At 37.4% G+C, this 12,344-nt stretch overlaps 1 protein-coding gene across 12 annotated transcripts in view; it reads right to left on the reverse strand.

Moving 5' to 3' along the window:
- The window catches only part of RGS12 (regulator of G protein signaling 12), a 174,837-nt gene that overhangs the window by 10,746 nt on the left and 151,747 nt on the right, over window positions 1-12,344 (reverse strand). For 11 of the 12 annotated variants that reach the window (XM_065598272.1, XM_065598271.1, XM_065598278.1 and 8 more), the window contains 5 exons: window positions 11,574-11,700; window positions 10,251-10,347; window positions 8,452-8,531; window positions 7,734-7,887; window positions 4,332-4,946 (listed from right to left, as the gene is read on the reverse strand). In XM_065598272.1, coding sequence (XP_065454344.1) covers window positions 4,332-4,946; window positions 7,734-7,887; window positions 8,452-8,531; window positions 10,251-10,347; window positions 11,574-11,700 — 1,073 coding nt within the window. Of the gene's footprint in view, window positions 1-4,331; window positions 4,947-7,733; window positions 7,888-8,451; window positions 8,532-10,250; window positions 10,348-11,573; window positions 11,701-12,344 lie in introns of those variants that run through there. The other variant, XM_065598273.1, reaches the window with a different exon arrangement.

The raw sequence follows: 12,344 nt of genomic DNA on the forward strand, positions 1-12,344 counted from the left end.
AAGAAGCTGTGGTGGAGTAAAGGCTCTGGGGGTGCTGGTGTTTGGGCTCTGTAGGGGGTGGGGGGGGCTGGTGTACGGGGGCTGCCCCGCACCTGTTTTCCATGGGGAGGTGGGTGCTCGTGTCTGGGGAGTTCCCCATGGCTGGGTTCTGGCGGGAGGGGTGTGTGGGTGTCTGGGCGAAAAGGGGTGTAAGTGTCTGGGCCAGGGGGTACCCTGCAGCTGTGCTCTGGAGGGAAGGGAGTTCAGGTGTCTGGGTTCTGGGGGCCCAACACAGCTCCCTCCAGCTGGAACTGGGTTGCTGTAGGGATTTCTTTAATTCTCTACTCCTGGGGGGATCTTTTTTTGCTGTTGTCTGTATTGTTGACATACTTGTTGACAGGTATTTTGAAATAAATTATCAAAATAATTTAAACTGGAGTGATTATATTGTGTTATTTTAACAAAGAAAATATGCAGAATTTTGGAGAATTTTAAAATATTGTGTGCAGAATTTTTAATTTTGGGGCACAGAATTCCCCCAGGAGTAAATATTTGACCAAGTGCACACATACACAAGGTAACTGAACATAATTTGGACATTTTAGAAAAGGATCTACCTGCCAAACACATGGTATAATGCTCAGGGTATAATACTTTGAGGAAGCATAACCCTAATTAAAATATTTTAGGGTTTGTTGGCATAGTCACGACCTCCTGCAATGCTATATGATAAAACAGAGCAAAATTTAAAGTACCTTGCTGACTCTCAAACCAGCGAGGACTGGGAACTAGGGCATTCCATCTCTGAGGTTAGGGAGGGAGGATCCTCAGCTAGTGTAAATAGGAGAAGTGCCATTTACTTCAATCTGCTGTGCTGATTTACACCAGCCGATGATCTGCTCCAAAATATTTTACATTGTTTAACTACAAGTTTTGTGAGCAGAAGGAGCACATAAATTGTGTAGCACAATTCCTATCACTACCGTAATTACTTAGTGGCTTTGACTGGCACCAGAATCCAATTCTTTTTGGTCAGAAAAACGGTAGCTTCAAGGTGTGGCCTTTAATACTGGTGATTTTATAGATGGTCTCCTAGTCTCTGAGTCTGTACTGAACCAATATGCTGCTGGAGGGACCATATTTCAGATGTGACTTAAATCAGAGGATCTTCCACTGTGATCATTAAACATACCAGAGCACTCTTCTTAGTGGGGTTTACCTTGATGCCCTAGCTATTTGCATTCTGTATTCCTCAAATTACTTCTATAGTTTCATCTGGAAACAGTCCTACGATGTTGGGGAATAGGATTGTAAGCTGTTAAACATCCCAGAGATGCCTGCCTTTCAGTGGGGATGAAATGATCCCCATACTGGTCTATAGTGTGCACATTATTTTATTAAGTGCTTTGGGACCTTTGAGATGAAAAGTACTTTTTAAATTTAAGATTATTTTTATAGGGCTTCCATTTAATTGTGTAAAGCTATCATATTTAATTATGGCAAAAGATCTCAATGGTGCCTGGCACACAAAGGTAAAGTACATGATCACTTGTCCTCAGAATAAAAATGAAAATATTGACATTCTGGTGTAATCCACAGGAAGATTATTAGTTATCTGTTGTTAAAAAGTCTGTCTCTGCCTTCCAACAGGGAATTGCAACAACGGGTTAAAAAGGGCTTTGTTTTCTTTCATAGAGACCAACAACTGTAAGTGAATATACTGACAAATTGGGAAAAATGGAGGCCTCGGTCCACAAAAAAGGTTAAAAAATAAGTGCTCCAACAGGCTTTGCAATCCTGCTGTGGAGAGCCCATCTCTAGAAATGAAAAGGTTAGTTCAGTCTCAATAGCTGAGATTGCCAAATGAAGGGGTCATTATGTTGGTGGCTCTACTTAGAACTGAACTGAGAACACCAATTCACTTCAGAGACCAATGAAACATTGGTGACTCTTACAGAGTAAGAAAAAGAAATGGTTGAGTACAAGGATTAGACAGAAAAGAATCTCGTTTCAGAGAATTTAGTGTTGTTACTATTATTCCAAGTCATCGTTGTTCTTACTCAAAGAATCAAAACACACTTTGTATGTGACAAAAGGAAACAAGGAAATTGAGAAGTAAAGATTTCTAAGATTTAAATACTTTGTTTTTCAAATTATAACATGGTTTACATTAATTGCAATAGACATATTACCCACACCGTATAAGTACTACAGGCCAATCTGCTCTCTTATCTGTCTGTAGATGTGTGACTGCAGCTGCCATTGATTTCAATGGGAGCTGCCAGAATCTAAATGCAACATCTGGCCCTATTTAAAGGGCCTGTATTTAGGATATTAAATTTTCTCCTCATAATTTCTCTATTGTCAAGTTTGTCTCATTGTAATTTTGTTAATATGTATGTTACAAGATCTGAACCGATACCACTATGTTAAATAGATGAACCCATATTAGGACATTTAAAATATATTAAGGTTAATGTAATATTTACATTTTAATTGCATTCGATTTGTTAAATTAGGCCTTTACGTTTCTACAAAGACAGAATATTTTTAAAATAATGAAGAAAATCAAAGCTTAAAACCAGTCTTGTATAAGTAGGTATAGAATTTATTACTCCTGAAAGAACAAAGATACAAAATACATGTGAAAACTACATAAAGATCTCTACAAAGTGAAAGTAGAAAGTAAGAAAAGTGAAAGTACAGCAGTTACACAGAAATGTATGGCATGCATTAAAATACTGTAAATTCATAATGTTTTTAAGTGCAAATGTTCTTATATCAGCTCCCATTGAAAAGGATGCAAATTGAATTCCATCTTGTACACTCATCAAAAGGACACTGACACGGATATATAAATATGTACATAAACATGTCCTAAATACACTTTGTGTGTTCTCTTATGGAGGCATCTGGATTACAAGTCTGTTTAAAATCTAATTTAAAGAATTAAAGTGGTAGCATTTATAGAACATTTTGCAAATACTATTAAGATAGAGTTTGTTTTGTTAAGAGCAGCAGGATGCAATAGTTCACATTGCCATTTGTAAGCATGTAACAATCAAATAAATATTTACAATTCATTGGCAGTACAGATAAGAAATAGGATTAAATACTCTCTGTAAAAAGATAAATAATTCAAATGTATATTTTCACATCACAAAGAAATGTGAAACAAATCATGGCACTGAAACATCAAAAATAACTTTAGCACAGACACCTTTTCTTATATTTTTCATTAAAGAGTACAGTACAATGACTGTAAAATGTAAATGCCACAACACTCATAATCTACCACTTCTTGTTTCTGGTAATAGCAATTATTATGAGTTCATGTTTATGAGGAATAATAATGATCCGTGATATTGCTGAAACTTACATTCTAATGGCCTCTATTTTCTTAAAAATGGTCTGCTAGAAAAAGCTGTTTCAAATATGAAAGCTTTGGGAATTATGTTTTAGATGCAATCTACTACTTTGGGTACCAAAGGAGAAAAAGAAATGGTGTATGGATTATATTTTTAGATAAAAATATAATTTATTAAAGATTTAAAATATTCAAGATTTATCCTGTTTCTTTTTACTGTAAACAGTGCTGCAGTTTTTAATATATATTTAGAGTTCTTCCTACAGCACCAGAACTTCCAAATGTAAAAGTGATGTGTGTGTGGGGGGGGGAATCATTAAACTTGTGATACTAAAAACCCTAATGATTTAGTCTCATTGTTACTAATGGTTCAGAAAATGTGGACTGAGTCACTGGTAAGCAGGTCAGATACTGATATTTAACTATTGTGTGATGTATGAGAGTAAACAGTAAATTACTGAATTATAGCATCAGAAGGGTAGCTGTGTTAGTCTGTATCCACAAAAACAACATGGAGTCTGGTGGCACCTTAAAGACTAACAGATTTATTTGGGCATAAGCTTTCATGGGTAAAAAAAACACTGAAGATGGATAAAAAAACACCACCATGTATCTGAAGAAGTGTTTTTTTACCCACGAAAGCTTATGCCCAAATAAATCTGTTAGTCTTTAAGGTACCGTCGGACTCCTTGTTGTTTTAATTATAGCAAATATTGTGTTTGTTTTTTAATGTGTGCATTAAAGTCTCACACTAAATGGTCATTTGAAGGCTTGTATTTTGTTTAGCACAAACGTACTCAGTCCAAACAAAAATATGTTTTGGAGGCAACCAGAAATATAACTTAACAGTGAATAAAGCAATAAAACTTATTTAAAATTAAAATGTAAGGTGCAGAGATAGTTTTGTTTGTTTGTTTTAGTGATAAACAATATAAAGGAAAGATAATTTTACATAAAAGGAAAGGCTATTAAAAACTAGAAATACCTGAATTGGATCTCTGATATCCAGAATTTTCCTGATTACCTGCCAGTGGAGTTGGCGGTGGATAGTTGGCTTCTGTGAGTTTACTGATGTCTGATAGTGGTGTTGGTGGTGGTGGCAGTAAGGTGCTGTTAGGGCTACTAATATCTCCTTCAGCCACAAGAGTCAAGTCTGCTACATTTTCATCATCTATAGTCTGTATGCCTTCAGCCTGTAATTCTCCTGATTGCCTTTTCCATATTGTCATATTGTTGTCCTGTACATGTGGAATTGGAGACAATGGAGCACTAAAAGGAACATTGTAAGTCTTCTGACTGTTGAGCGTTATCAAAGCAGACTTATGTTTATTTTCTGAATGACCTGTTTTCTTAATTGAATTTTCATTACAGTTTTGGGTAATCTCCAGTTTCCCACTTGGCTGTGTACTTTTATCCTTGCCATCATTTTTTGCAATTCTCTTGCTAAGGCCTTTAGAGCTCACTGGTGTAGATGAGGATGGTTCTGGACTACTGGGAGGTAAACGAAGAAAATCGGGTAGAACAAGGTCTTCTTTCCTTAGCAGCCCACGTTGGTCATCTGCTCTGTTACTTTGAGCTTTGGATATGAGTTCAAAAAACTCTATTTAGAAGAAAACCAAAAATTGACAAACTTTTGTCAGAAAATGAAATCCATCAAAATGTCAACCATTAGCATATTTATTCTCAATGAAGACCTTCAGTTATTTTCAATGCTGCCTTGAAATTAGATCTTATGTTAATTAGGAACTTTTTCAATTGCAGCAATGTTCACTAGCAGCATTATAATTAAGATAATCAAGATTGTTATTGTAAGCAGTTTTGCAATTTAGAACAGCTGCATTTCATTCCGGGCTAAAATTTCTGCATACCAAGTCTGCATCCTAAACATATTTTCTATTTTATGCATTAAAATGAACCTTTACCTGTTTTTAATTCCTATTACATAACAAAGTTCTGGTCCTACTGAAATTTAACAGATTGTAGGATTAGGATGCACATTTGTATACTCTAGATGCTTCTTTGCACACCTCAATTTAAAAGTAGTCAGCTCTCTGAAAGCTTATTGGTCCAGAATGTAAACAATCCTTTTACAAGACTTTTTTTTAGTTTAATAATAATATGTCAATCTGGAACTTTTAGCCAAAACTTTGAATCTCTTTGCTGGAGATAGATTTAAGACAACATCTTAGTTTTATCATAATGTTGTTTTGTGATTTAGGACAATTCATTATTTTGTTCTGGAAAGCCTCAAAACTTAACAACCAGAAATTTTAGACCTTGAGCCAAGAAGGATACTGCTCCCAAAAAAGAAATAACCCAATGATAACTTAACTCTTTGGTACCAATCATCCAAATTTCAAAATTGCTAACATGGGACTTACTTATGTCCCCTTACTCAAGAAGAAGGGCAGGATTACACCCTGAATCAAGCTCCAGGAGCTACTGCTACCTTTACATTTCTGGAGATTAAAATTCAAATTCATTTTAGGACCCAAGTGAAATCAGTTTTGTGGTTTCAACCCAGTTTACACTGATTGTCTAAATCAAAAAATCAAAAAATTTCATTGCAAAACCAAAACATTTAGTTTTAGCAACAATGTTTTTTTGACATAATATAAAGTCACATGTTACACTCCTAGAACTTACTTTACTTACAACTTTCTAACACTACTTTTGCGTGGTTTGGCAGAATCAGTAGGAGTGTTGTGTGAAAATAATTTTCAATAGATTTGCAAAATGTTAGAAAATATATGGAGTTTGAATCTGGGGCATTTTGTAGCCCCAAAATATAACTTTTGCCAAAGTTTTGCAAAATGGAGTATGCACATCAAAACATAAAACATTTTTGAAATGTGTGTGTTTTAGGCAAAAGCTGATTCTTCCTGAAATTTCAAATTTCAAAAAGAATTTTCATTAAAAAATACTCTACAACATTCAATAGGTCTTTCCCAAACTTGGATCAATTTCACAAAATCAAAACAAAATATGAAAGCCTCAAATTCTGAGGTCTTCAAATTATGTTAATATTTCACTTGGCCTCAATCAGAAAATGAATTTATAAGACTGGGTAAAACAAGCTACTCAAGTAGCAAACAGAAATAAATCATTCAAAACTACATTAACATGTTTTGCAGCAACATTCAGAAACTAACAAACAGCCATTCACAACAAGGGTTTCAGCCACGGTACTTCCTTGTGTCCAAACTTACAGACAATTATTCACTTACATAAAGTCATTCATGTGCAGCTCTTTGCAGGATCAGGCCCTTTGTTTGAACATCAGGTTAGGGTGACCAGATGCCCCGTTTTTAAAAGGGACAGTCCCGTTTTTGGGGACTTTTTCTTATATAGGTGCCTATTACCTCCCACCCCTGTCCCATTTTTTCACAGTTACTATCTGGTCACCCTACATCAGGTGGTAATAATGATGCATTTTAAATTTTTGCCCTAGCTAGCATATGTGTTCTGATTTTCACATTTTATTTTGGAGCTAGAGGGATAGGCAACTGTTTCAAATAATCCTTGAGGTTGGGGATGGGGGGAGTAATATCTAAAGATATCAACCCTTAAAACGATCTTATTCCTTCACCTCTCTGTGACCTTTATTATCTCTCATTTTTTCATACCAGAAAACATACATGGAAAGGCAAATTCTGCTGTCATCAGTGAAATCCTCATGAAGTTATTGTCTCTCAAAGATGTAATTGAGGGAAGATTTTGGCTCAGAAAATGCAAAATGACCAGTTATGGCACAGCCTTGTCTCTTGTAACATTTCTAGTCACCTTTTCATAACATTTACTGAATGAAAAGTAATCTCTTTCTGTTCTTGCCCACCACCCCACACAACCACCACCACCCCTTTTCAAGTAGCGGTAATCTGGCTATCATAGACTATGGGTAAAATTGTTAAAGGTGCCTGAGTGATTTAGGAGCCTAAGTCTTCCTTTCAAAAGTGACTTAGGCCCTTAGGAGGCTATGAGACTTTTGAAAAGGGCATCTAAGGCCAAATTATAAAAGTTGTTTAGGCACCTAAAGATGCAGGCAGACATCTACTATGCTTTTCAAAAGCTCTGAGGCATCTAACACCCATTGATTTCTCTGGGAGTTAGTAATCTTAGCCCTTTTGAAAATCCCGGTAGGCACCTATCTCATCTTAAGATGCCTAAATACCTTTAAGTACCTGCAGGCATGTTTAAAATTTTTATCCTAGACTTCAATAAATTAGCAGTTCAAAGTTAACAGCAACAAGCATATAAGGAACTTGCCTATTATTTTCTTCATACAGTGATAAATGCACAGTCCTTATGATTTCCACAGTCATAAATTGGAATGATCATTTTCCCTTGAACACTAATGTTATTACATATACTTAAAAAGTTGACATACCCTCTGCTTCGTCCAAATTAATTTTCTGATATTTTTTTCCCCCAATCTTTGCAAGAGATTCTTCTCTCTTTGATAGCCGAGCATCCCTAGCATTTTTTCCATTTTCGCCTTTTATTTTAATAGAATTAGACTTTCCTAGTGTTCTTCCCTCTCCCTGCATTAGAAGGAAAGTTAAAGTACTTCTTACAATTAGGATATACCACAATATGTGCGTAATAGATTCTAAGTGAATAAAAAGGATATTTTATAAACAGATCTCTCTGATTAAAAAATACAACAAATGTTATAGCTTAATCATGACAAAAAAGATTTAACACTACACACCAAAAAAGAAAAAAATTCCATTTACAACGAGCACATTGCTTGCACAGCAAAATTTACATTAAAGTAGTAGGCTCAAGTACATGCCTTGGCTTTCAAAGGAAGTTAATGGATTTTGATAAAGATGATCCACTCAGCTGATATAGAAAGCCAAAAATATAAAAGCCATAAAACACTCACTGCTACTCAATTCATGGTCACACACTGGTGAAAAAGCAGGATTAAATCCCCACAGATGAAGTCTGACAGAAAGAATAGGATGATTTATAGCTGCAGCCAATTCAATTAGATAAGCTGGACACTGTTTTTAGCATAGATACCTGAAGCTTCTACTTTATGATGAGAGAAGAAAAGAGAAGGTAATCTGAGTGGCAGAAATCATTTAAAAAAAACTTACTGTAGATGCTTGATTTCTTGAAGTGGAGGTTACAACTGTACTTTGTTTTACTGGGGCGCCTTTTTGTCTGTCTGTGAACACTAAACATAAAAATGTCTTCTATAATTATAAACATATCACTTCAGCATAATATTAACATTTAAAACATGACGACACATAAAATACCCTGCTATGAGGCCCCCCGGAAGAAGCTCTAGCAAAACCAGGGAAGATCAAACTTGATATCCCCAATATTTTTAAGTTAAATCAAGCAGAAAACAACCTAGGCTTTCCTGGATTTTCTGATGCTTTCAAAGCATATGTGTTATGAGTTTTTAAATCTTTACGAAAAGACGCAGCAGGGGTCAAAAAGCTAAAGGGAAGACATCCTTTCTCCACAATATTCATAAGTCATTGAGTACAATAGCTGGTAATAAAATAAATGAAAAGCAATGAGTGAGCAAAAATCTCTCTCCCTCTCCGTTGCTAAGCTTTCAATTTTCTTGACTTTTGTGATGGCATAATTTCACTAGATCTGCAGCCACAGGGTTCAGTTTAGATGAAAACTGAATCTTTTTTTAAAAACACCAGATGCAGAAAAATCCATTAAGAAACCCCAAAAGCTTTCAGATCTGCTTTGTGCATCAACTGCCCTTTGGGCATCTCCATTTTCTCTCCATACACTGTTAAAGTAAGCTCAGGGCTGCTTTAATTTATATCTGCCTGCAACAGACACAAAGGGCAAAAAACAGCTCAGGATCTGCTTGGTGTAGGTTCATCCTGACAAAGCACTCTCTCTCTATTCATGCATCTTTTCCCCGGTGTATCAGGAAGCATCTGTGGCATAAGAATGCCTATGTTGATTCTATGATGCTCTAGGATCATCTTTCTACTGGGGTGATTCTCTGATGATTTACGCATGTTTAATGCCCAAAATAACCTGGCAGTGTAGAAAGAAGTAGCTCATTTGTGCCTAGTTCCTATATAACATTACCAATAGGATTATAAAACTTTTAAGGTAAATTACAGTTTGTGGTCTGTGATTCTGGTCCCCAACAAAGTGATAAAATCTGACTCCCCTTCCTCACCGCCAAATACAGCTCTCTTTATTTTATTCATTTCCCCTACGAGATCCACCATTCTAAACATTTAATTTAATCTAATCTAAATGCATTAACAAAATCACATGTTTTTTACCTATAAAGGGAGATACTAATGACACATGGAAACTTTAATCTCCAGGCCCCTAATCTGAATCCAGTGAATGTCAGTAATGACAAAAAATAATTATCTAACTGCTGTTCTCTGGCCAATTTGAAGTGAAGTAAGTCTTAGTTCAGCTTCTATTTCACAGAGATCCACCACCTCAAAAATCATAACTGGCACTCTTTTTGTCAGTCTCTGCAGAACCCAAGGATTGCATAGAGATGGAGGCTGCGCTATCTTCTCACCTTACACAATCCATCTCTCCAGCAGTTGTAGCTGATATCCTAAGATGTACCTGTCCTGTGGTAAAATAGAGAACTTAATTCTCTAATGAACTGAGTGCTTGTAGGGTACGAGGGAGAAAAAATATTTTTTAGGAGTTACAAACTTTGTTACAAGAGCAAATTGTGATAGTTGAAAACCGGCCAATTTAACAGATGAAAAGTCACACATTTAACTTTAATTCCTATAAAAAGTTTTCCCATTCTATCCTATAAATCAAATCCTTCATCCTAACACCATTTACCTCACGTAAATTTATTTTTTCTATGAATGTAAAGTCAGGCTCGATGAGGCTCGTTAAGCACTTCATAAAATCTTTCAGAACCTCTTACCTCTTCCCTTTGTTGGCTCTTTTTCATACAATACAACTCGTTGACCATCCAGATTAGATATAGGGACACCAAGATCTAGTGGTTCCTGCTCACCATTCTGAAGTTAGATCACAGTTTGTGTATAATAAAGAAAAACAATGGTTTTCAAAACAACTTGAATGTACAACTTGGTATTTAAAATAGAACACTAGCTGGTACAGTTATACTTCAGTGTACCCCCAAGAATCCTCTGCTATCTTCCCTATAATTTTCAGACCAATACTGTCCATAATTACTTTGATCATAATGGACACAAGTCATTTGTCTGCAGTGTATTATGTATTGGCCAGTCTGACAACCCAATGGTAGACCTATACTGCTGTCAACAGTCTGGAGCGGATTTCTGTGCTTTCCAGGTTAGTAGGGACAACAGTTTTAATTGCTCTCAAATGACACCCTCTGGCTGACAGAGGAATGGAAAGAATGGACTATGGAAGAGGCTTATGTTCAGCTTTCCTAAGTTGGGATGTTTTGGTCTGAAATAAAGCCTCTGAAAAGGGAGCAGGAATGGGGGGCTCAGAAGGCCAAGACAAAGCAGGCCCAGACAAAGCCATAGTCAAACTATCTGAAGAATGAAGACTATTACTACTGCATATTCTCATCCCAAAACACAGGCAGTTATAGAATACATTTTCATGCATAAAGATGAGCCTATACTAAATTTCTTGGAATACTCTATACTCTTTTCCAGACCAGCAATACTACAGATTTTACACCAGGGTGGGTAAACGTTTTAGCCCAAGGGCTACATCTGGGTATGGAAATTGAATGGCAGGCCATGAATGCTCACAAAATTGGGGGTTGGGATGAGGGAGGGGGTAAGGGCTCTGGGGTTGGGGGTACTCCGGGCTGGGACTGAGGGGTTTGGAGGGCAGGGGGTTGGGGTGCGGGAAGGGGCCAGGGATGCAGGCTCTGGGCAGCTCCCAGAAGCAGCAACATGTCCCCCCTCCAGCTCCTATGCAGAGGCACAGCCAGGCAGCTCTGCACGTTGCCCCGTCTGCAGGCGCTGCCCCTGCAGCTCCCATTGGTTGCGGTTCCTGGGCAATAGGAGCTGCGGGGGCCACGCTTGGGGCGGAGACAGCGTGTGGAGCCCCCTGACTGCCCCTACACATAGGAGCCGGAGGGGGGACATGCTGCTGCTTCCGGGAGCCGCGCAGAGCGGGGCAAGCCCCCAACCCCACTCCCCAGTGGGAGTTCGAGGGCTGGATTAAAACATCTGGAGGGCCGGATGCGGCCCTCAAGCCACAGTTCGCCCACCCCTGTTTTACACCAGAAGATACTTACCAGTTTTGCCACAAGTTCATTAAGATTTAAGCCATATTTTGCAACCACAGGCCGTAGAACTTCTGTTACTGGCTTAGTGGGTTTAGCCTTCAAACCAACTGATCTATTGATTGGAACAAGATCCAGCCTGAAACATATCAAATGTTGCAATATGTTTGCTATTCAAATAAACCAAAAGTGAAAAAGTTTGTAATCTAATCTAGGAACCAAATAAAGTGAGTTTGGATATAGAGTAATTCCATTAATAAGCAAAAATCCTCCCCCACTCTTCTGCAAGTGCAGAGCACCTTCAGCGCAGTGGAATCATTGCTGTTTCAGTAGACAGAGAGTGAGGAAAAGCCAGGAGCCCACATATATCTGTGGTGACTCCTAGTGTAGCTACACAGAGCCTCCAGTCTTTTCCCTCTCTCCATGGAAGCTACTCAGACCATTATGCTACAGCAGCTGTGGAGTAACTCTGTTCCTGTTCTACTGACTGGTATGTGGGAGAAAAATATTTTCCCCTACCTCTCCACAGCATCCAGCCCAGTTACTCAGGCTGGGCAATGGGGAAAGGATTTGAACCATAGCAAAGTCTAATGAAAGTCCCAATTTATCCAACTGAAATGTATAAATTATTATTTCAGATTAAGTAAATTTATGCTCAGGATGATACTATTTTGTGAGAATAATGACTTTGCTATAAGAGGATTGGTATGAAACAGCAGTAAGAAAGGCTGATAGAACGTTAACCTGTATTAAACATTAATACACTCCTGTTCAGAATCAATT

Source organism: Chrysemys picta, chromosome 5 (assembly GCF_011386835.1).
Source record: "Chrysemys picta bellii isolate R12L10 chromosome 5, ASM1138683v2, whole genome shotgun sequence".
Taxonomy (NCBI): domain Eukaryota; kingdom Metazoa; phylum Chordata; order Testudines; family Emydidae; genus Chrysemys; species Chrysemys picta.